Genomic DNA, 26,996 nt, shown 5'->3' with positions numbered 1-26,996 from the left:
ATTAAAGAAAAATTAAATTTTGGAGTGATACAAAGGAAATGATGAAGAAATCAAATACAATAATGGAAGAAAGAAGAGAAGGGAACATTAAGCCTCAATATTCACATACGCAACCAGGCATATATGTAGAAACTGCTATAACAATTACATCTAAAAAATAAAAACTAGTGATCACATAAATCTGTGATTGATCAGATACCAATAAATTAAATTTTATAAGAAGTGATATTTTTTTTGTATTAGATTCATATATATTGATATTTTAATTTGACAAGTTTTATTGTAAATTTAAAATACAAAATTTACACAGGAAATTATCCCATAATAATTTTTATTTTTAATCATTCATAAAAGTACAAATTTCCAAATATTAAAAAAAAAAAACACTTTATTTTCTGATAGTTACACTTAAATAACATAAAAATTTATTTTAAATTTCATTCTTAGATAACTGCGCAAATGTAATGTAGTACCTGTAAACAATTATTATTCATCAACAACTTGTGCAGCTAACTTGAAACATACAATAGTTTTTTTATCTTCATCCTTCAGAGAAAATTCTATGAGTACTTTAATCTGCAATCATAGTTAATTTAATATATTTTGAATATTAGCTAATATTTATCAAAATTATAGTTTTGAAAGAATTTTTACAAAACTTTATGCCCAAACTGTTTTACCTACGTGCTAAACAATAATGAGGCCCAGGACAGTTTTGTGACTAGAGTTTAGACATGTCAGTCACATTTTATTTTATTTATAGTGCTTTATTTTTATTACAGAAACTTGTTTAAGTATATTCTTAAATCATATGCTTCACATGATTCTAATAAAGTAATCATACAAATTCAATTTCTGATATGATACTGTTAGTGCTACTGACGTGATCTCTTGTTCATTATAACATAATTAATTTAATTTGAAGCTTTTTTGCGTGCCTTAAAATTTTTTAGCATAATGAGTTATTAGGGTCATTTTTAATAAAATAATTATAACAGAATTAGAAAGTACTGATAAAAATGTCAATGATTATGATAAATGTTTCTCTTTCAATATGAAAAAGTAATGAATGTGGTTAGTATAATGAAATGTTAATGAATCTGAATGAAGGCTAGTAGTATAAAAAATTAAACATGAGAAAAAGAATGTAAAACTTACTTCATATTACTAAATTTAATTATTTTTTACCTGCTTAACAGAAGAATAAAATGAATTATGTATTAAGTTTAGAACAAAAGCTTTTCATATCAGTTAATATTGCTCTCTAAGTTAAATTGCATAATTAATTGTATATTTAGGCTGCAAGGTTCTAACTCTTTGTACATGACTTTGTTGGTCACAATCCCACCATTGCCCATCTTTCTGGTACTTTTTATTGGTGCAGGTTCTTCCAATTCTTCTTTAGATTTTCCAGACTCTGTTTGTCTTTGATTGTTCATTCAGGTAGAAAAGTGTTTCTGCTACATATGTGGCTTCTAGTTTTAAAACTGTGTTGTAGTGTTTTATTTTTGAGTATATTGATGGGCATTTTTTATTGTAAATGTACCATATTAATTTTTGAGCTTTAGGTAGTTTTTTCTTCTTATTTGGATTGAGGTTTTTTTGTTTAGGTTGTTTGTTATTATTTCTCTGAGGTATTTTTATTGGGTTACTATTTTTATTTTATTACCATTTATGTCTGCTTCATTTAATCGTGTTGATTTTCAGGGCAAAATTTCTGTGTTTTTAATGCTATTTTGAAGCCAGTTTTATTTTCAATGTTTTGAAGATCTAATATCTGTGATTTAGCTTTGTCAATGTTGTTTCTAGCAGTGCCAAGCTGTAGATGAAACCAAGACAATTTGTTTTGATTTTTCAGCCTATTTTTATTTTAGGTTTTGGCAATTTTTAAGCCATTTCCTCATTACCATTTCTAGAGTGCAGTTGAATAATAGCAGTGAGAGCCCATCGCCTTGGTATAGTCCTATTTTGATCTTGCAAATGTTATCATCATGTCTCTGTTTCTTTTCCTGTTGTAATCCATTATTAGCTTGAAACTCATGATCTGGTCTGGACAGCTCTTGCAGTGTCTAAAACCTCCCTGGTAATCTCCTAGTTCTTTCTTGGGTTGTGAACCAATCCTGTTGTGGATGATTCATGAAAGAATTCTATATTTTGTGTCTAGGAGTGAGATTCCCCTGTAATTTTTAGGGTCTGTTTTGTCCCTTTTTTTGTGTAGCAGATGGTTGAGAGCTGTTGTCCAATGTTATGGTAGTTTTTCTTTGATCCATATGTTGACAAGTTGTTGATAAATATTCTAGTTTACTTTAAATAGACCCTACACTATTATAAGCTTGCTTTGACCAAGCTCTGTTTTTATTTTTATTATTTTTTTAATGTATATTTAATTTTATTATGAATTTAAAAAAAAGCTTATTTAGATGAATTTAAAAAATAACACTGATATTAATTTAAATTTTGAGAAGCTAATCTACTTATATTGATACCACATATCTGTAATTATCGTTCACAGCATTCAAAGACCACTTCCCCCCTTAAACAAAACATGTATTTTTTAATACTCATCAATTTTTTTCTATTAGTTAGTATATTTAATGAAAAATTTCTTAGCAGAAAAAATTTATTGAATAATTTGGAGAAAGATAAGTAAACATCAAATCATCTAATTACTTTACTTCTTGCTACAGTCCAAGAAAATCTAGATAAATTTCAGTATTGCGATAAAACCTCCATTAAGTACTTTTCAAATTGAGATTCTTCTTTAATCATAAGGACTAAAAATTGGGAAAAAATAAAACTTAATATTTCTTATACTTTTAATTGCTTTTCTGCCTCATAACAACAGAAATTTGTATAAACATTGCTTAATTTCACTTTTATTAAGAAAAAAGCAACAATACATAATTCAATAGATCTAATGATTAATATTTCACAAGTTTAAAAATTTTATTTTATTCAATTTAACATTCTCTGTATTGAATAAATAAATAATCTTCTTGATGACATGTATTTTTATTCTGTGATTTGTCATGGTGGTTGTTGGTCCACTTGAAAAACCAACAGACCGGGGAGTTTGAAAAGATTGTGACTGACATTGTCAGCCAAAGATGTACAAGGAGACAAGAAATCAAGTAATTCAACAGGGGGTTCTAAATTTTCTAGTGTTCAGTTTCTTGTAGTGTGGTATAAAAAGGAAGGTGAATTCTTCTCTAAGATTTCTCCATTCATAATAAACAAGTGCATTGTAATGAGTTGTAGCTTTCCAAAATCTATTAAGAAGCTTACAAGTGGCACCCTACTGATTGAGGTCACTGATGATGAACAGTCGGAAGCTCCTAGCCCTAAGATACACAGGGAAGGATAAGGTGATATTTGAGCTGCACAGTACAATAAATTTCAGTAAGGGAGTGTCATTTCTATGCAGAGGATAATGAGGAAGGAAAATGATGAAGATGTTCACAATTGCCTTACTTCTTCTAACCTTTTCTCCTCCATGTATCCCTGAATAAAGAAAAATTGGCTATTTCTCTTCCATGTGTGACCATATGTACCAAAGCCAAGATGCTGCTTTCAGTGTCAAGGGTTTGGTCACAACAAAACTGGTTGCACAAAGGGAAAGGTTTGTGCATGTTCTAGCTATACAGGACACGATAGCACATGAACTGAGGTTGAAAAATATATTAATTGTAAAGGTCCACTTATGGTAACATCTCAGGAATGTCCTCTTTATAAGGAGGAAAAGGCTATACTGAAGATTTGTTTTGTTTAGAGTAGAAAGTGTCCTTTTCTGTAGCTCATCAGGAATACAGAAAATCCCTCAACATAAGGAATCCTGTACAGCCCACTGTCAATTTTGTCCAAGCTCGTTTTAACAATTTGGAAAAGATGAGCTAGTATTTCAACTTACCAAATTGATCCAGGCTTTGTCAGACCAGGTAAAAAACGCTCACTTCTGCTATTGCAGCATTGAGCACAGGCAAGAAGATGAATATGTGGATAACACGTAAAATATTAGTTTCTTTTATAATTGATATTTTTCAATTTTTGGAACACATACCACCAACATTAAACTCAAGAAGTTTTATTCTTATAATAATAATAAAATAATAATTTTTGCAGTAATAATTCTAATTCATTATACCTTAGGGAATGATTCCAAAACAGGTAATTTTAGAATATATGTAACTTCTTCACCATTGTCCAAAGGGCATTCTCCATTTATAAGTCCAAGACAAGCATTTGACTGAGGAATTGGATAAGGAACTGTGGACCCAGGAATATGTGCAAGTACATTTGGTGTTAACGTCATTATATCATGATCTGTAAAACCAAAAATGTTATGATCAAAATAAAAACTGTCTTTATCTATATACGAAATAAAATTTTTCTCTTCATAACTACAGAATCGTTCTCAAGTTACATACATTTTTTTTTATAGAATGAAGTAAATTAATTTTGTTACATGTGAAAAATATCAAATCTGACTGAATTTTGTATAACTCAGAGGTTTTTGTACGAGAGGAACAATCATACCATTCCACCATGAAGGTCACCAGAGCAGCTACCTCCATGACCACTATCCATTATTTAAAAAACATTTATCTAATAAGTTCATATTCACAGTACTTGTGTTTAGTCAACAGAATAATTGCTAGTGCTGAAATAAATCGCTGGAGTAAAATAAAGTCTATTATATTTTTTAAGTAAAAAAGAAGAAATATATAAAAGAATATAAATAGAAATTTATTTAAAAAAATATAATATATAAAAAGATTATTTAAAGAAATATATAAATAAAAGGGATATATAAAGATATGATTGCTTTATTAACTTTGTGAGCTTTTGATACCAGACAGATGATTCTAATTTCATTTTCATAAAGTGGTTATTTGTAATGGTTTTACTCTGTAATACATTTTCTAAATTATAAACCCTTACAGTTGTAGCCTAAAAACAGATTTTTTTACCTGTGTTTTATTTGTAAAGGTATCCATAAAAAAATAATAAGGCGGTCTCTTGTAGTGTTCACTGTTCAGTCTTATTATATCTCATGTGTGCATGTGTCACAGCCATAAGAAAGATTGTCATAGATAATGTAAAGCAATACATAATTGAACTCTTTTTGTTATGAAACAATGAATTTTGTACATTCCTTCAATTCATCAGGTTATTTACAAGACCAAAAATTGTTTCGGTATAAAAAAAGATACATTAATTTATTGATTTACATTATCTTCCCCAGTCTTTCTATGACTGTGATGGATATAAAGCATCAGAGATACAAGAAACAACATTCAGAGTTGTTTTCTCTGAGAGTAATAATGTTCACTATACAGCCAGATCTTGTGGTAAACAGAAAGAAGGTTAGTTGTAGGGCTGAATATCACCAGCACTTTAGTGGGCTTGGAATACTGATATGAAACCATATATTTGATTCTGTGAAGATGGCAGTGTGAAATCACTTTACCTCTTTCTTTCCATTTTACACCTGGCATGAAATACTTGTTATTCGCAGGAATAGCTGTGTCAGTTTTCATTTTTTGGTGTGACTTGTGAGTCATCAGAGTCATCAGATTGTCTAAAACAACTACAGTTATGACAATTAACATAGAAAGTGTTGCTTTATACATCCATTTCTAATGAAGAATGCTCGCTTTTTTTAATTTCATAAATTTGCTTTGTTATTGAAACTGATTTTAGTTTTAATTGGCTTTTGAAAGTTAAGTTTTGAAAAATTAACTTGTAAAACATTATTTAAAAAATACAATACTGTACGACAGATAACTAAGACTAAACATTTTGCAAGATAAATAGCTATATTTAGTGAGACTGCTGAATATTTTTTAACCAGTTTAAAAAAATCCAGATTACATATATTTGGTTTTGTATAATGTCAGAGCTGCTTAACTAATCAGAATAAAATTATCTATGGGTTAGAAAGAATTTATCAAAGCTGGATCCAGGTATTACTGGTATAATTGTCAGTTAATATCATAACCACAATACTTTTAGGAAACCTAATATTTGATAAAAGTCATACATGCATACTGAAGAACTGCAGTTCATACATCATCTGATTCAGTGTGTAATGGTCAAGAACAAGTGCCACTCAAGGTATGTTAGGTTAAGTAAAAAATTAATTATTCTCTAGTTACCTTCTGTATTTTGTAGTATTGATTTTTCTTGCTCCTTCGTTACATTATATTATTTTGTACTAGTGAACAAAACCATTGAAATAAAATCAATATTGTTACAAACACACACAATAAATACTTAAAATCAGTTGCACCCAAATAAAAACCTTAATTATTTGGATATATCCAGTGTATCCCATGAAGAGGTTTCCATCTTTGTTAGCTGTTGGTTTTTTATTTACTAATTGATTTGATTAAAATTTTGAACTTACACCAAACTCACAAAAGTTATGTCATAAATTGTGAGCTTTTTGTTGTATACAAAAGGAAAGGCAACTTTTAATAATGAATTTCAGTTTTCTCGATATAATAGTTTAAAATAATTTGTTTTACTGTGCTATATCCTCTGCAATGCAATAATAATAATCTTTATTCAGCCATATTCATTATTCAGTCATCTACATTTTACTTGTTAAAATTGAATGTTTCACCACCAAATACATGCATATAAACTAAAATTAACAGATAAATCATTATTAAAAAGTTTTAGAACTTATAAATAACAGTTATATTTTTTCAAATAAAAAATATTGTATAGATAATAAAACATCAAAATACCCAAAACTGGGTTGGTCTAGTGGTAAAATCAGTGCAAAACAACTTAAAAGACAAAGGTTCTGAGGTTCAAATTCTAGTAAAGGTAAGTTACTTTTATATGGATTTGAATACTAGACAGTGGAAACCACTGCACTTTGGTGAATGGATTTCAATTAACCACACATCTCAGGACTGATCACTATGTTCAAATCCACCTAATTCACATGTCATACATATTATCCTCATCTCATTGGGCTCTGGGATTACTTATTGTTCATAAGTTGAACAGTTACAATATACACAATACAAATAGAAAAAAACATTATAAAATATCATACATAATATGGTTTGTCTTTGATTCAGGGATAATACAACCTCTAAATAATATTTAGATCTGTTAATTCATCATGTTGATCTACATCCTAATGTCCCAGAGATGAATTCTGTTATTTTCTAACAACGGGATACATCAGTTCATAATTCAAACAGTATAAAAATTCTTAAATAATGAACTGACTGTTACTTGGATTGGATGTAGTAAATTGTTGAACTGTCCTTTAAGATTGCAAAATTTAAGTATTTATTTGAACATGTATACTGGCATAATATAAACCTTGACAAGGAGCTAAGCATGGTCATAGTAAAAATTCTTCAAAGCCCAAGGTGGTTTTGCAGGTATGTTTACATACATTTTTAAAGCAATGGTATATATATATATTGTTACCAAATATATGCCTAATTTAATATCGGCAGGCAAACACAATGGCAACTCAGATGTGAGCTGGCACACAGTATATGAACACGCTGATACAAGCATCACTCCCACCATGCAGTTCTACCACCATAGCGATGCTACAGCACCACCACTCTCAGGCTCCAATAAAAGAGTGTGAAGGCAATTCATCGTCGACCACCACGTGGAGAAGACCAAGAAAAAGAAGAAGAACACAGAAGAAGTTCTCTGGCTAGCTCAACGTGGGACCTCCCAGCAGATGCCAACATCCCTGCCGGAGCAGCAAGCCTGGCCGGCCTGCCGAGGGAGTTGCTGGACACTGACGCTACCTTCCCGCTCCAGTTCATTGGGCTTCTATTGTCCTGGTCAGTGGACTCGGCAGCAGTAGCCAGCCCAGCGTGGGATCGCTCAGGGAGAACCACTTCGGCCGCATCGCCGAAGGACGACTGAAGCAGACCCGACACTGTGGGACTCTGGGGGCCACCACTGCCATGCTGTAGTGGGGACCCAACTGCCCCTGAGGGAAAGCTCGGTCGGACTTCAAGGGAAAAGTTGCAACTCCCCGAATTCACCGGAGACCAGCTTCTAGATCCAACAGATCTTCTTAGAGCTAATGCAAAAAAACGGACCTTTTCAGGGCCACCACAAGGTTATAAATTACGAACTTCAAAGCCATTTAATGACAACAACCCTTCTCAGGGCTACCCTAAAGTTAGCAATTACAATGAGCTGTCAAAGCCAATTGACAACAAAGAGAACGATTCAGGGCCACCTTAAGGTACGTAACTGCCACGTGCCGTCAAAGCCATTCTTCAACAATATATATATATATATATATATATATAAATTTTTTTTAGTTTAGTCAAATTTTTCGCTTATATTAAATATGAATAATTTCAACTTAATGTTGGTGAAAGATGTAAAAATGCAATAATATGTGGACTGTATTGATATCCATGTATTAAAGGTGCTGCTTCAACCCTCCCAGGTTTGTAATTTTTAAATTATAAATAAAGAAACACACTGTTAGAAAAAAGAATATAATGTATTAATACTGATTTATTAACACTAATTTTCCACATCATGTTGAAGCTAAAAACCACCAACAACAAAAAACATGTTGCCCAATACAGATTTTTTTTGTAATTTATTATTTAGTTCTAAACATTTTACTAATGCAACAGTGGTGCTATCTCCAACAATGTATTGTTATGTGTAATGGTTGTTACTTATAAAATCAATAATGGCACAAGTGCTGAATATTACATCACAAAATTCACAACTATGTCTAGCACAAGACGCAGCAAAACAAATTTTCCATGTTCCTGGATGTTTGATGGAATGTTGGTTTGTCAGTACTGTTGAATTTGCACAGTTTTCCATTTTAAATCATTTAATGTCTGAGGGTGTGTAGTGTATAAATAATCCCAAAGCAAAAAATCTGGTGGGGTTAAATTGGGTGATTTCAGTGACTACAACCTCCTGAAGATAATCTGGTCATCAAAGAAACTTTTGATCAAAGCCATGGAATTATGGCTTTGCTATATATCTACAGCATATGACTTGAAAGGCCATTTGACATAATTCGATTTCATAAAATTGTTGAATGAATTCCAAGAAAAAGTGGCATGGCAGTACTCTGAAGTTTTCACAGTTCCTTAAAAAATATTGAACCCGCTATTCTTCCTACTACTACTGCACATCAGCTTCTGACTTCCAGTGCATAGGCTCTTCATGAATGGCATGCAACTGTTGTGCCTAAATTCATGTATTTTACAAATTGACTTAGCCAGCAAAGTAGAGTCAACACATTGAGTACAAGAGTCCACTCTCCTGAGACAGGTGCCTTATTGACTTACCACATGATCACAAGCGTCTCTTCTGAACATACACAATAACTACCAATAGTTTAGAAAGAAGATGTTTTTTTTTATTTCACTCAGAAGATTACCACTACTTTCCAACTTTTGAACCCCAAACTAACACCAAATTTCATCTGGTAGATCTTTGTGCTACTATAATTGAATTAGTTATACAATAATCTTTCACAATGAACAGACATTGTTCTAGTGTGTACTGCATCTTGAAACACAGCAATAACACTGTACTGAAATAATAACATAAATGTCAACAATTATAAATTATGAATAGCAAATAGCTGATATGTCCACCATCTCATGCTACATAAATGAAACAGCTGCAAATGAACAACTATTCTAATAAATTATAGAAAATAATGATTTTTATATGAATCACTGAAAAGTGTGGTAATTGTGCCAAGAAATTACCTTTCCATTTTTTGAATCACAGGGGTGATTCAAAAAATCCATATTCGTGATCCATATTCGAAAATGGAAAAAGGGAAAACTAAATTCTGTTTTACAGAGGTGTGTGTGTGTGTGTGTGTATGTGTGTGTGTGTGTGTGTGTGTGGGGATATACAGAGAGGTCAGGGATCATATTTTGCATCATTTTTATGGATCATTTACTAAGAAAATATAGCAATGCCATTACCGATTATTTGGTGCCCAGACAAATCAATTGGTAAATAAAATATTTAAGCCAGTCAAAGATGTAAGAACCTTTCTGTGGAACACAGTTTAATCACATTAAGGAACTCTATTAATATGATTAATTATACACTAATAAATCAAAATACAGAAAAAATTAAAAAACTTTCCCATCATCGTTTTTTGAAGAAAATAGATATAATGGTAAATAAATATAAAATATTCAAAGAAAACGCTATTAAGCTATTAAAATGAAGATTTAAAGAAACAATGTACTTTTAAAACTCTATTTTTAGCTATATTTTTTAAGATAACTTTTAAGGATTTTTTATTACTACCTTCATTTGGATCAATGATTTCATCTGTGAATTTTAGCTTGTTATATTGTGGCAATTTATCCTATTTTGTCTGAAATGACAATAGGTAATAGAGAGTGAGGAATTGATAATTATGAATAATTCTGTAAAAATAAATTATAATATGGAAAATAAATTCATCAGTGGTAAAAACTTACCAACTTCAAAATCCATTGCCATTTCTGCAATTTGACCTCGAAAAAATGAACATGGTTGTTTCTCACAGTTTTTAACATTAAGTGAAATTGGAACACTCATATTTTCACCTATAAATTAATATTCAAAATGAATCATATATTGAGATGTGTAGCAGAGCAAAGTAAAAAATAATTTTGTAGGTGTTTCTTTCTTGTAAAAAATTAGTTTGTAGGTGTTTCTTCAAAAGACAGATAATGTAAAATAAACCAAAATGTATTTCTGCACTTTAACACATTACAAATCCTATGTATACAACAGTAATTGTAGAGGTCCACTGATCACAACTTACAACAAAGATCAAATATTTATTCATTAATTTTTTATGAAGTAACCAACAGGCAGAAGCCCAGTTACAGTTATTGTAGTATACATAATGAAAAGTTAACTTTAAAGTGTGTGAAAAATGTAGGATTTGAACCTATAATCTTAAAACAAAAGCTGCAGATGTGACCAAAAATGAGATAAAATTTTACAGAAACAGTGCTGAAACAACAATTAATTAACATAAATTAAAAAAAAAAAATAGATGTTATTCTATGTTCCATATTTTCTTAGTCTTGTGCTATCATAAAATATCATTAACAATACAAAAAAAAAATTATCAAAAGTACTTTTAGTTAATCCCTAATTTTTGTTGACAGCTCTCTGATTCCAGGGTATAATTTTTTTTACAAATTTATTAATAAACAATAAAATATTATATAATAATTAGATAATGTATTTTGTACCAGTACAGACTGGTGATTTTTCGCACAAGATTGTTTACAAATTGGATTTTGCAATTTATTTTTATTTCTCATTTCATAATTACAGAAAAATTTTAAACCTGCTTGCATTCATTTCTCATAAGTTTTGCATTATACTTCCACTGAATAAATAAGTATTTTATTCAGATTGATACACAATTATACAGATCACATCATGAGTGGTTTTATCATAGCCACTCCATGGTGAAAAAAGGAATTGCTGCAGTACTCACGTGGAGCAAATCAAGAGAAACTATACAGTGAAACCATGATCAGAGCACTACATTAAACAGACTTTTTTTTTTTTTAAATTACAAAAGGTTAAAGTTATGTTGATAAATTAAAATAATAAATGTATGAAATAATAGTAAAGCAAATTCATTTAGATACTAAAATAAATAAAAAAAACAATTAAGAAGGCATTACTAAAAAAGTATTTGAACATGATTAATGAAGATAAAAAATTCAGGAATTGAATAGATGTAGTAAGTTAATATTTAATTTCTTAAATAATAGACAGTAAGAGAGGGCTTAAATATCTTTAGAATTTTTTCCACTGGAAGAAGTTCTCTAAATCATGATACCATATTGAATGATTGAATGTATATCAGTAAAATGCACCATTCTGTATTATCAATGTAAACAGAAATTTGCAAATATAAATAGGGAAAAATTGAGTGATTAGTTTTGGCCAAAGCAATTTAACTATTTTTACACAAGAAAATTATGTAAACAGTTGAATTTAATTTGTTCTGCTGAGAAACATCAGTTATATTATTTTTATGTAAATATTATAACATTTGTTTTACTTTTAACCCGTAAACCATTAAATTTAAACCACAGGTCTCCAATTCAGTAAATCTTTTTTATTGTTTTTTGCCTGACAACACACTGCAGATATAATTACACTTCAGAAACCAATCTCATATTGATATTCCTGAAGCAGTACATTGATTGAACCCTGACAACCAAGTGCACAAAATGATATTCTATGTACAACTTGATCATTTACTTAGATTCAACATCATTACATCAAATACTTTTAATTTGTAATAGTTATGTATAATATCCTCTCCACTATGTGTTTGTGTAACCAGATTAAAACTTCTTATTTAAATTGAAGCTCTTTATTTAAAAAGCTTGTGGGTAACTAAAGAGTTTTAAAGTGATTTTTATGTTAAGCACTGTTAACTTACATGCTGAAAATTCTGTTCCACGAGTTAGATATGATATATTTAACAAATAGTTGATTACTAAAAATATTAAATAGTGATTTTTCAAATCAGTCATTTTCACCAGTTGAAATACATGAACGTATATATAACAGTTGATATTTTTCAACAAGGCTTATGGCTTATTAACCAATGAAGTATAAAACTGAATTGCTTTTCACTCATTTATTTCATATCTAATCTATTAAGGTGATAAACAGAACAGTAACTGACATATAAAAGATTGTGGAGTTTAATTACAAACAATTATTTTTAATCATCAATTATTTTTTTATTAAATAACATTTTCATAGAATAAAAATTTGATTGAATAACACAACTAATCATAACTTAAAGCTATAAAATCGATAAAAATGACTTGCTTTGGACATTGTTCTTCCAAAGGACCTTTCAGAGGTCCTCATCCTTACTGAGCTTACAAAAGAAATTGTATACTAATATACAGTTTCTTCAATGGAATTATTGATGCTACAGTTTTTAATGATGCTGTCATAAGAAAGTTAGAAAACCTCCTCTTTAGTACATTGCTGAATAGTATATATGTTACCTATGTCATGTTTGTTCATTTAGTACATTGCTTTTTTTTCCAAAGTTAATGTATTAGTATAAATTATATTGTTTATGCCTTAAGATCTTGATTTTTATATGTTACATGTAGTTTTCACGTTATGTTTAATGTCTGTTCAAAATGGGCAATCCTGGTCCTGAGCAGTGATATGCAAATGTTAATTAAGTTGTTGTGTAATGGTTGCATATGTTTTTCTTCTACTTAAATGTACATCAAATAGACTAAATACACACTTACTCATCAAACATATACCACTAATTTTTTTTGTAAATTTTTTTTGTAAATTGTTTACAATTTTTAGATACTTTTGTGCTTACAAAGAATACATATAAATTCAACTTTAGGTATTACTACATTCAACTATAGGTATCTCCTATCTTCTTTAGAAAACACTTGTAACAGCAGCACAAGCAACTCCACCAAAAAAGGAACTGATTAATTAGTTCCAAAACATCCTCTAAAAGAATAGTTTTCTTATAATTTGTTACTTAATAATTTTAAACTAATATATATTTTATTTTTCTTATATATTAATTTATAAATACTTATAAATATATATATTTTTTATATTTATATTTTATTTTAAAAACTTTTTTAAAATATATGGTTTACAATTCTTGTATTTAAAAATTACTCATGTTCTAGGAATGCAAAATTTTGCTTGCAGATTTTTTAGAGCTACTATAAATTTCTTGGTCCATTTGGTAGCATAAATACATGAATTCAGAAAGTGAGAAATTTCTTTTAAGATTAATATTATTTTTATTTATAAAATAAATAACTAATATAAAAGATATTTTAATTTACTCTCACATGTTGTTTTTATTCTAGGAAATATGAATCTATGCAATAAATTTCTGAAAGTTTTTAGAAAAATTTTAAATACTTGTGCCACTATAAAATTGGGTTTGTTTTCCAGAAATTCTGATGTCTATCAGCTAACTTAACAAAATTTAAAAATTTCATATCTAAAGTCCTTTTTCTCGAGATGCCTTATCAAATGTTTTTTAAAAAGAATTAAGTTAGACTGTTTGTTTATTATACTGTTAAATATATACTATGATATATTTATAAATATATACTATATAAAAACTATTTAAATAGAATATATGAAACACTAACACACATTACAAGTTATACAAACTTTTCAAAAAGGTAGGAGGAGATAAAAATCATGAGTTTAATGAATCACATCAGAAAATTCTAAATGAACCACATGAAAATCATTTTTAAGTGAACAAAAGACAATTTTTCCATCCTATGAGTCTATTTTTTTTTTTTGTTTGAAGATCAAAATTGACTCATAATCAATTTATCTATTGTATAAGCTTTCTTATGCTGCTGATAGTTTTTTACTATGTTTGCTGATAATAAACATATTTTTGTTCCATGTTTTCATTAAGAAGTTTTATTAGTCATATATTATAAATGTTCTTTCTGCTAGGATTCTTTCATACCTAACAAATTAAATTTCTTATTTTTAGGAATGAAATTTTATTCAAAAAGCCATGTGAAAATGTAATATCAAATAAAATGTTGAAGTGCACCTATTTGCTCTTTTCATGAATGTGGGCTTCTTTCTAGAAAGAAGATTTTGATGTCCATGTTTTCCAAACTGAGCCTTTGTTTATGGACAATTTCTTTCACCAATAACTAATTACATGAGCTCAAGAAACTAAACAATATTTAAATTAGCAATTTTTTTTTTCTAAATTTTGTTGTTTACTGAAGTTGCGTAGATACTGTCTGCCACGCTCATGCAAATTAAATGCAAATCAATTGAGAAGTGAGGTTATTAGTTTAATGAAAAAAGTAATTTTTGAAAGCTAAACATTAAGAGAATAAAAGTACCTTATAAAAATGTACTATTTTCTCTCAGACCCATTTGAGATCTAAACAGGACTGGGCCAAGGCGATAGACTCTCACTAATAGTATTCAACAGCAGTCTAAAAATGGTAATGGGGATAGTAGTTTTTACAGCGAGGTTGAACTGTATGTTCATAAGTGATGAATGAAGGCAACGCCTTGTTGCTTGTTGAATAATGGTTTAATGAATTGTTGTTTTGACAGTTAATGAAATGAATTGTAACATAATGTATAACTTGGTATATAAAAATAAAAATATAAAATTAAATAAAACATTAAAGCTAATGTTCATCGGAACAAAGAATGGAGTCCATCCAGACTAAGAATATGATGTGACCGCCTTGGATCAGATTCAAGCGTCAAATGCTAGTACGAGTGAAACTCTCCGGTGAGCACTAGCACCCACTAGATCACAACACCGGACAGCTCGACATGGAACAGAACAGGAGGAATGGCTCAAAAAATTCTACCCCCCAAAAAATCAAAACAAACTGCCTTGGTTTTGCCGATGACTTGGCACTGTTAGCAAGCAACATTGATGAAGCTAAATCATAGATATTAGAACTTCAAATCACTGCAAATAAAATTGGCCTCAAAATACCATTCAAAAAGACAGAAATGATGCCCCAAAAATCAACACAATTGAAAGAAAGTAAACATGAACAGTAATAAAGTCAAAATAATAATCCAATCTCGGAGAAATAATAATCCTCGGAGAAATAATAATAAACAACCGAAACTATAAACCCTTAATCCAAACAAGAACAAACAAATTAGCTTATGCTCAAAAATTAACCTGGTACACTTAAAAAATGCCATCAATAAACAGAAAAATAAGACACTGTGACACAGTTATAAAACCAGAAGCCACGCACACAGCAGAAACATTCTTTCACCTAATAAACAATCAAAGACTGACAGACTCCAGAAAATTGAAAGATCAATTGGAAGAACCTGCACCAACAAAAAGTGCCAGAAAGACGGGCAATGGTGGGTCATGCCTAACAAAGTCGTGTACAAAAAGTTAGAATCCATCACTGATACCATGCATAAAAGGAGACTACGATTCTCTGGACACATTATAGGACGTAAGGTTTGAGACTTCTGAAACAACTGGTACAGTACAATCTCAACTCAAAAAACAGCAAGTCAGAATGCAGATGGATCAGAGAAATAAGAAAGAATCTGAAGAAAATTGGTCTTACACCAGAAGACACCACAGTCAAGATAAAATTAAATGAAAAAATCAAGGACAAAAACACTGCTTCAAAACTCACAAGAAAGAAATTCACCGCATGAACATTCTCAACACCAGAAAGGGCACGGAAATCAGAATGTATGAAAAAGTACTAGGAACAGTCCTAGTACTGTCCCTTTGAGGGATACTTGGGTAGTGGAATGACTAAAGTGATCCTATGCGGTCATAAAAAATGAAAAAAAAATAATATTAATTTTATTAAAATAAATTTAAATTTATGCATGGATCATAATAAAACATTAAAGAAAAGTAATTTCTTAGCTTATTTTTGTTGATGTCAAGAAAGAGCTTATTGTTACCAAATGCCAGTAATCTACAATATATTGCATCTGCTTTTAATAATAATTTTGCATATTTAATATCAATCCTTTAACAATCATTCATTCTGGTAAAAAAAAGTTCTGTGGGGGGATCGAAGCGTCTCATTCTTAAAATCCTGTCATGAAAATTTGTGAGCTTGTTTTTTAGGGATTTCCTTAAAATCAAACATCAGTTTTCTAAGTAGAACTACTTTTATTCAATTTATTAATTCCTGTCGTTATTTTTTTAAGTTTATTCATAATCTGTATAACTCATGATATGGTGACCACATTTACCAAATCTGAACCTCTGATAAAGAATTGAAACACCCTTTAGGTTTAAAATAGTAATTTAAAACTGAAAATTGTTTAAAGTTAGGTGATAGTATTAAATTGAATAAATTTTGAATTTCTGAATTACAATAAAATGTCTTTATAAGTTTAATAAAACATGACTATTTTATATTAAATTGTTGCTTTACATTATTTATTCCAGTCTTTCTTATGGATACGACACATGTAAAGCATCTAAAGTACAAGAGCATCAATCAGTATTGCTTTCTTCGAGAGTAATAATATTCATAATTTGTATTATATATTTATAAATTTATAGTTTACAGTCAGTCTCTTGAGGAAAAAAAGAATGAATTACATCAATCCCCTGGTAGGGTCAGCATGCCGAACTACATTATTGTAAGCTACTTAGTTCAGTGAAGAAAGAAATAAAAAAATCACTTAATTTTTTTTCTCTTTCCTTTAACACTTGACAGTTTCTTGTTAGTACTGAATAAGACTATAGAGATTTTTAGGAATGATTTGTGATGTTTGTTGGGATCACCTACAATTGCTTCATTACAGTGTCTAATAGGTACAAGTTTTTATATATATATTATATATATATATAATATAAATGAATGTTTAATTGGAAAAATTACATTTATGGTCCGATTTGGTTCACATTCATAATATATATTAGTTACATGAAAAGAAATATTTTTGCAAAAAATGGAAAAATGGAAGAAGAACAAAAGGGAAAAAGGAAAGATGTGAAAAAGGGAAAGGTTAAATTTTATAAGCTCCGTAGTGTTCAGTTTTTTAATGTTTAATCAAACTTTCATTTGTGTTCATTTAATCTATATATATATATATATATAGAAATATATATAAATCTAGCAATGGTGAAACATTGCCAGGTCAGCTCGTTATTTAATAAAATTACAGGTCATTTAAATGCAACATGAAATTGAATGTAATATTTTTTGTTGTAAACTTATGTGTACAAAATAATTTTTTTTTTTTTAGTTTTTTTTTAGAGGGGATAATGCACACACACTAAAATATAATAATTTATATGAATAGACATAAATAAAAAATGGAGAAAAATTTCTGTAATATTTGGATTAGGAGTGGGTGGTATATGGATGTGGTAGATTATCATGAAGGTAGGAGGTTGCCTTGACCCGCATGACCTAGATAACGTCTACCCCCACCCGAGTACATTGCGCATCGGAAATCGATTCAGCAAGCAGTAGTGGGGATGATACTGACGGAAGGGTTTCGGTCTCTCCTTTTCTTAACCCCATTTTTTTGGGTCTATACTTACTGCGTTAGCTTCAGCGCTTTTATTCAAGGCAATTATCTCAGAAATCTTCCTTAATTTCTGCGCCTATCTAAATTTTATACAATCTATGCTAATAAATAAAAAATATGCGAACGATAAATAAAGTTATGTTTGCAGGCATGAATTACATGCTAATTTTTTGTTTTCCTTCTATTCTCAGTTTATGAAGAGAAAATTAATTAATTTAACGGCTAAAAAAATTAATAAAAAGAGTTCGATTTTATTAGTAATTCCTGATAAATATAATTTTGAAACAAGAATATCTTTCTGGCACATAAAGAATTTTTTCAAACGAGTGTCGTTTCATTAGAAATGTACGTTCCTAATAATTCCACCAGTGGAATAGTAAATTTCGAATTTTATTAAAATTCAATTTTTCTTTTATTTATTTTTTTAACAAAGATTATAAAAAAAGTGGTAAAACTTCACTTATGCGGTTTGGGGTCCAATATCCAAATCGAATTAATAAAAATAGTAACTAAAATAAACGATAATGTTTCGCATGAAAAGGAGTATTAAGATGACATTATTTTCAGTGTTACACCGCAAAAAAACAAATAACTGTGTATTTTAAAGTCATAAATCAGTTAAAATAAAGGAATATTGAAGCAAAATTATTTTGAAAACTCATTTTAGAAACAAAAGAAAGTCCAAAATAAAATCATAGTAGGTTAGGTGCAAAATGTAATTTCTTACTGATATAAGACCAACAAAAAAAAAATACTATTTTCTGTATTATATTTAGACACCTTCTGTTTCTTGCAAAACTTTTCAGTTCTTTTAGTAATGAAAATAGTTTGTAAACAACATTTTTAAGATACAAATCAGAATTTATAGGTTATAATCAATGATAAAATTAATTTTTTTCGTTGTTTTAATTTTTTTTTAAATTTTAATTGAACAACCAAACAAGATTAATCACCTGAATACCAAATCAGAAATAGAAGTTTAAAAAATTTTCTACAAATAAAAATTTAGTTTGCTCAAAAACCCAAACATAAAAGTTACCAAAAATGAAGTACGATAATATTTATTAACTGAAATGTGTTATTACAGCAAGTTATTAAATAAATATATTTGGAAAAAGTAGAATCAGTTATTGCCTTTTAAAAATTATAAGTATGGAATGTTAATTAATCATTCTGATAAATTAATCAACTAATTTTGAGTTCTATTTTTTTTTTTGTCTCTATTTACGATCAGTATCACTTAGGGGACAATAAGTAAATATTAGTTATGATAATCACATGAAGAGGGGTCCCTGACAAAACTTCTCATTCTAGTATACAAAGGTTTAATACCTTATATATAAGAAAAGCACTTCTGCAGGTGGTCCAAGTACAGTTCAATAATTAACATAGAACTAGAAATAAATTGCATATCACAGGAAGAAGAAGTAAAAATAAAAATAGAAAGAAATATCATTAATTCTAATATATGAAAATAATACATCAATAAAATAATTATTAGAGGTAAATAAAAATAACTATAACTTGTAAATTGTGAAACTATTGTTCACTAGACAGTAAGAGTCATTCTGTATTCTCTCTCCTTGGTTTCTTCTCCAGGATACTCCTCTGGTTTTATCTCCCAGGTCCAGCACATGGATGCGCTCCACCTGACTTCCTCACTGTTGCCCACTAGACTTACTGCCAGACAATTTATAAGTTTGTCTAACCTCTGTTTGTACTTCCAACCAATTTTTTATTGCTCTTCATAAACATTAGACAATCTTAGATAGTCATGAGTTTCTGTGTTTTTAACAAACCACACCACTTCTGTTATGGTCCTCACCAATTTATTCTGGAATCTTTGAATTATCTCAATTGCTGTTGCTCACTGAATTCCAAAATTGAATCCTACATGTCCTTTCTTTTTCCTGTTTAGCCTCTGGTAATTATTACCTTTCAGATAATACTTCAGAGGATGAATGAGTATTATATGTATGAGTGTGTAAATGAAATGTAGTCTTGTACAGTCTCAGTTCGACTATTCCTGAGATGTGTGGTTAATTGAAACCCAACCACCAAAGAACACCGGTATCCACAATCTAGTATTCAAATCTGTGTAAAAATGACTGACTTTTCTAGGACTTGACTGCTGGAACTCTCGACTTCCAAATCAGCTGATTTGGGAAGACGCGTTTACTACTATACCAAGTCGGTGGGTTAGATCCTATATGTCCAGATTGGTTTAAGGTAACTCTGTAGATCAACAGACCATTAAACAATGATAACTGTGAGTTTCTACCTAGCAACCAGTTTAGTACCCTATATTTGATGTTTAGCTGTTTTCTTTTCTTTACCATTAGCCCTTTCATGTCAGGCAATAATCCAAGTGTAGGCCAGGTACTGGACCCAGATCCATGTGAGGATTGTAAATGCCATTCAGGTGGATTCATGGACAATCACCTCTTCTCATCATAAATGTCATATGGCTTGTTTGTTTTAATTCACCCTCATTTTCCATTTGGTCAGCCATGAGCCAATTTGGAAGTTTGATCAAGGCTTGATTCAGGTCTTCATCTTCAGCTAGGATTGCTGGGTTATCTGCAAACAATGGGACAGTGATGTAATCCAGAGCAGGAAGGTCTGATGTAAAAATTAAATACAAAATAGGTTCCAGAACAGAGCCCTAAGGAACTCTTGATTTAGTGTCAAAGAAAAGTTAAAAAAATTTTCTTCAAATAAAATTTAATTTTCTGAAAAACCTAAACATAAAAGTTAATTGAAACTTTTTATTACAGAAAGTTATTAAATAAATGTGTTTGGAAAAAGTAGAATCAGTTATTTCCTTTTAAAAATTATAAGTAGGAAATGTTAACTAATTGTTGTGATAAATTAATCAACTAATTTTGAGTTCTAATTTTTTTTAATTCCTGATTGACTTAATTTGTGGGAAAAGTGCCCATCCATGTAACTATGCAGCACTAAATAGAATGGTCGAGGAGGCTCTGATTTAGCTACTGAACATTCAAAAATGTTACCAAGAAGTACTTCTTCTCCGCCAGGCGTCTGGTAATGATATTAACAGCTTTATGGGTTTGTTCAATGGTACGTGGGTTCAACGGGTTTGGGAGTGTCCACTCCCAAAACCAAATTTATGAACTGGAATGGAATAATCTCTTCTCCCACCACGATAGGCCACAGTCTCCGAAGAAACAACTTTGACAATATTGGTAAAAGGGATATTAGCTTTATAGGAAGTCACACCATGAGGAGGTTTACCTAGTTTCAGGACCAATGCAGTATGTGAAATCTTCCACTTAGACGGGAAACACATTGTTTGGGTGATGCCATTAAAAATGTAAGTTATGTACCAGATGGCCTTATAAAGAAGTATTACTATCATTTTACAAGTATCAGATCAAAGCCTGGAGCTTTTTTTAAGGTTTGCCCTTCCAATTACTTCTAGCAACTCTGTTGATGAATTAGGTTTAATTGGTAGACCTAGAGGAATTGGGCTGTCTAGAAATTTAAGTATTTCATCTTCATCAGGACTCTTTATATCCAGTGGTAAAAAAACCTTCTCAGATGAGAAATAAATAGGTTGATTTCTAGGTCACATCCCATTCAAAGCTTTCAAGGAAGGCAATGTGGATGCCCCTACTGGAGATACTTGGTGGATTTCCATAAAGGTGCCTGCCGCTACTCAGGAAGTAAAGATCCTCACAGTACTCTTTGAACATTTGATTTTTAATGGATTTCAGCAGTTTTTTTAATCTATATGTGCCCTGTTGAAAGAAGTCCTATCCTCAGGCCTCCTGCAGTATTGCCACCTTCTCTTAGCAGTGATGAGGTCCATCATCTCTCTTGGGCAGTCCGTGCATTCCCTTCCTTTATAACTCTCCTCCCATGTCAAGCACCAGGCCCCTTCTTTGGAGATTACATACCGTATTGCATAATCAATATCCCCTGAAAACTGTTTGGTTATGACCAGCCTCTTCTTGATCCAGTTACGATACGAGTCTCAACTGGTCCTGTTACTGTGAAGGACTGAAGAATTTTTCTTCTTTATCACCATCATGCTGATGGTGAGTATATCAAATGACTGGCCTGATGTTGAGTCATAGCTTTTTCTAACTGGAGTGTAAAATTATGACACACCCATCACATAAAAATCAAGTAAGTGTGGTATCTTTATTGAATTGAATGGGCAGTACATAGGTTGCAACTCAGAGCTTACATTGAGATTCAAGTTGGCAAACAACTCTTTAATGTTTTTCCATGATTAGTTGTAAGTCTTGAACCCAATGAACATGTTTTGCATTCCAATCGCTACCCTACTATGAAACGGGAACCTACCATTTCAAAGAACTCTGGAATAATTCCTTCATGATAAAATGCTGTAGGGGGCATTAGATCGCTGAAAACCAGGCCCCAACCATTCCAGAAGTTCAATTGAGGTTGCCTGAATTTGAACTTTTACTATATTCTGGGAGTTGATATGTCCTGGAGAACTTTTAACTAACACTGCAGTTCCTCCATGTACCCTATCATCTGGATGATTTGTCATATATCCAGAATATCTTCTAAGCCAAAAATAATTGCGATTACTAAAATGGGTTCAGCGATCGGGATCACATATATCAATTCAGCATATAAAAAATAAATCAATTCTTTCGTATATCAATCCAGATCAAAGTCTCTAATTCCTCTCATCGACCAGCAAGACCATTGATGATCCATATGGCAATCTTGAGAAGGCCTTTAGCAGTTTGGTAATCACCTTCATCAGGCTTATTAGGCTCCCTGTTTGTTGAATGAGAGATTCCAAGTTGAAGGTTAGCGCTCTTTTGTCCTCAGCATCTCTGCACCCGTGATTCACCACTGCAGCATAGGTTCATGGGGGATTATTAGAATCAGTAAGGTTCCTATCTGCTCTTGGGAAAATTTGCAGACTGAGTCAAACATGTCAACCATTTGTCTTCAGATTCAGGTGGAGTAGTAGTCCTTGAAATGTGGTGCACCTGTTGTCTCTGTTTCCTCTCCAGTATTTCTCTGTATGTTCTGCAACCTTTGTAGTTGGCAGGATGATCTGATTGACAGAGTGCGTAGGTAGTTCCAAGTACTTCTGTCCTTTCTTCGTCGGTCTGCAGTACTGTTCCCTTCCACACACTTGATATGGTCGCATACAATAGTTTTTGATGTGGCTATTTTGCTGACAATGCATACACTGCACTAGACCTGGGGATTTTCTTGGTATTTCAGTAATAACACTACAGTTAGCAATGTATCTCCTTTTATCTTGTTGTTACCCTGTGGTTCAAGGTTAATGAAAAACATTCTTATCATTTCTTTCGTCACTATGTTGTAGGTTAATAATACTATGGACTCTATGGGTGTGTTCCTCAATCTTTTCCTTAATGATATCCACCAGAACCGAGTGATGTAATTTCCTGAGCACTAACCAGAAAACTCTTTCATCCTTCCGTGAAACATGTGTCCATTGAGATTGTGTTCGCATACCAAACCAATTATTTTCTTGTACCATTTGTTTCAAAATGAATAATGGGATTTTAAAGCTATATAATATTTCTCAAGTTTTATGTACATTGATTAATTATACATGAAATGAAAGAGAAACTCCAACAGTTTTAGCTGTGTACAAGCTCTAAAGCCTACAGATTATGGTTTATGTGCTAGTTTTGCAAATGAAATGATGCATTGTGACGAATAAATATTTCATGTGAATGGAAAAGTAAACACTCATAATGTGCATATCTATGGATCATAAAATCCTTGTAAAATATTACAGTGTGAATGAGACTCCCCAAAACTGAATGTTTTTTGTGCTGTATCCCGACGGCATGTTTATGGGCATTCTTGTTTGCAGAGCTAGTGTGTTGTCTGGTATGAACTATCTTGATATGCTATAACTATAACTCTAACTCTTTCCTCAACTGCAATTTGAACCACAGAACTTTTTTTGGCAACAAGATGGTGCACCACCCCACTGGCATAACACTGTACAGTGATTGGTTAAATAAAAATCTCCCTGGCTGCTGGATTGGTCATCGGAAATCAGATGACAGGGCTTGTTTGCCCTGGCCTCCACGTTTGCCCGATCTGACCCTGTGCAACTTTTTCTTTGGGAGTTTATAGATGGTCAAATGTATGTGCCACTTTACTAGCTGACCTACCTGAATTGAGACACAGGATTGAAGCAGATGTCATATCAATTACTTCAGACTTGCTAATAAAAGTATGGGAACTCTCCTATTGCTGGATGTGTGCCATATGATGAATTGGGCTCACATTGAACACTTTCAGGAAAATCTGTTTTAGTTGCTATTTCATTTCATGTATAATTTAACATTTTAAGTAAAACATACGTACATCAAGTAATTTCATTGTTTATTCAAAAATTTGGTCTAGGTAACTTTATAGAATTATATAATTTTAATCACTGACATCATAAACAAAATGGATAGCTATGTTAACAAATAATGGGTGGAGATATGAACCAAGGAACTATTGGCATTTATCTTTGCTGTTAAAACTAAGCCCCAGTCTATCATTCTTCTACTTGGAAGGTAAACACTTATAGAAGTTAAATGCTTAATTTTCCATACAGTATATACAGTATTTTTCTATAAAGTACAGATATCGCTTTTGAATGATACTAACACAATAATTTTCACTTGTCCTCAGTCAAAATAAGTAAAACTGATTGATTATATCCTATATAGTTATTTTCCCACTTACATCATGAGAAAAGAACTTATTCTGTTTTAATGCATGCCAGTTATAGAGGAAACTACAATATATTTCATATTTACTAACAAAATATGTCCTTACAAAAAATTGGTTGATAAAATTGCACATGGAAGTAAGTTTCTCCTCCTCCCTTAATTTGTAGGAAAATCGTAAAATAAAAAACTCAATATTCTGACACAAAAGTTTAGAGCTACTTTCACAGATCATAGCATCAAATTTCATTACAGAAGATATAAAATTTGTCCATGAATTTTTTTTATTATTAAAACAGAATTCTTATATATTCAGTGACAATTAAAGTAATTTTAAGAAATCAAAGATAGATGGTCCCAAATTGGACACTATTCATTTTGCTTTGATTTTAATAAAACTTTGTATCCAAATATTTACAAGACAGCTGTTTTCCAAAGCTTATATCAGATTTTACAGGCTAATTCCTGTCACTTATGAGGGTTGAATTATTAGAGTGTAATATGTTGAACCAGATCATATTCAAACTGAAGTGAAAGAAAGAGGTACTACTACAAGTGTTACTGATATCGAAATTTTAATAGTTATAGTCTAATCAAATTTTTTTAAAAATACTCTGAATTTTTAATCTGATTCTGATAGAATAAGAGATATAATGTTTAATAATATGTTTATTTATAATGTTTAATACAATATGTCTTTATAATTTGGCTTATGAAAAAAAACACCTAAGCTTAAGCTGTTTAAAATTTGTAAAACAAAGTAAAAATTCTGAAGTGGACACTACATGACTTCCTTGTTCGCCTATTAAATTACATATACACATGTTTTGTTACACTTCATTTAAACTTATTTCATTAGAAAGTGAGATATGATTCTCCATTTCTTTAATAAGTGGACAATTCACAATTGCATTGTGGTGGACACCACATTGCATCACATTTTTTATGGTATCCATATCAGCATTTTATATTAGTTAATAATAATACTTGACTTTTGTTTCCAGTCACTCAAGTAAATATGTGGTGAACTTGTCGGATCTGTAATCATGCACACATCAATTTGAATCAGACTTCATATAGTTACTCATATTGTAAACTTAATACAGTTTATTCATATAAAATATATCACAAAATTCTCCTGGAACTTTCATAAGCTATTATGCTCACAAAATTAATAGAAACAGATCATATAAACAAATGTCCTAAAAGGCTCCGTTTACGGGTTACAGCTAGTGAAGATTTCATTTGGATTTCAGCTACCCTGGGGAAATGGGGCCATATTGAAATTTTTAGGATGTTAACTAAGGAACAGAATTAGAGATATCTCTATATGGTTTTTGACTTGAAAATCTAATAAAATGGGTCACAGAGCCGATTCTACAGTAGTTTTGAGAAATCTGGGATGAAAACCAATAAAACTGGGTAAAACCCTGTTTTTTTATAAACTTGGTTAAATGAGTAATAAATATACAAAAATTTTAGATAATTTAGTTCTGAACAAAATGGTTTAAGCCAAGTCGTATAAAGAAGGCTTAGAAAAATTTGAATTATATTTAGAAACTGTACACTAGACCAAAGAGCATTAAATGATCAACAATGAGGCCGCCATTTTCAATACATCTCTTAGCATGCTACTGTACTGCTTTTGTTGCTCGGTTTAGCTCTTCAGAGCTGTCCTTAAGTTGCTCAGCCACATCTATAGTCCAGACAATAAATTCCTCACGAGAATGTATTTTTGTTATGTATACAATAATTTTCATCCTTCCCCAGATGCAAAAATCAAAAGGCGTTAGATCAGGCGATGTTTGTGGCCAGGAATGTGGCCCTCCACGACCGATCCATTTGTCAGGGAAATGATGATTTAAGCGAGTGAAAACGGCACAAAAGAAGTGGGGAAGCGCGCCATTATACTATAAGTATACTTTGCGTCTCAGCGCTAAAGAAACATCTTCAAGCAGCTGTGGCAATTCTTCTTTAAGGTACTCCAAGTAGACCTCAGCATTTAAGCGGCCAGGTAATATGAATGGTCCAAACAGCTGATTGTGAAGAAAGCCAAGGCTGCACCATACATTGACGTTAAATCGGTATTGAAAATTGCCTTCCGCCATTTCATGAGGATTTACTTCTGCCCGTGCATGCTCATTGCGTAAGTTGTTGTCGCCATCTCTAGTGAGAAATTTGCCTCGT

At 31.0% G+C, this 26,996-nt stretch overlaps 1 protein-coding gene across 1 annotated transcript; it reads right to left on the bottom strand.

The window, feature by feature from the left end:
• Positions 1–372: 372 nt before the first annotated feature.
• On the bottom strand, positions 373–12,619 carry LOC142324484 (NPC intracellular cholesterol transporter 2-like). The gene is made up of 4 exons (XM_075365309.1): positions 12,470–12,619; positions 10,488–10,595; positions 4,142–4,320; positions 373–576 (listed from the first exon to the last, which is right to left on the bottom strand). The coding sequence occupies exons 1-4, from the start codon at positions 12,561–12,563 to the stop codon at positions 487–489; spliced, it is 471 nt and encodes a 156-aa protein (XP_075221424.1). The 5' UTR covers positions 12,564–12,619; the 3' UTR covers positions 373–486.
• Between the last annotated feature and the right edge of the window lie 14,377 nt (positions 12,620–26,996).

The sequence above is a fragment of the Lycorma delicatula genome, chromosome 5 (genome assembly GCF_047948215.1).
Source record: "Lycorma delicatula isolate Av1 chromosome 5, ASM4794821v1, whole genome shotgun sequence".
NCBI lineage: Eukaryota > Metazoa > Arthropoda > Insecta > Hemiptera > Fulgoridae > Lycorma > Lycorma delicatula.
This window is presented reverse-complemented; position numbering and strand designations above follow the sequence as displayed.

What these genes read in the sequence shown, in the direction of transcription:
- LOC142324484 (XM_075365309.1), bottom strand. Translation starts at nt 12,563, where the DNA reads ATGACTGATTTGAAAAATCACTATTTAATATTTTTAGTAATCAACTAT. An exon ending in GGCAATGGATTTTGAAGTTG is followed by an intron (nt 4,321 to 10,487) that starts GTAAGTTTTTAC and finishes TTGGTTTTACAG; the next exon opens with ATCATGATATAATGACGTTA. An exon ending in TTTTGGAATCATTCCCTAAG is followed by an intron (nt 577 to 4,141) that starts GTATAATGAATT and finishes CTATGATTGCAG; the next exon opens with ATTAAAGTACTCATAGAATT.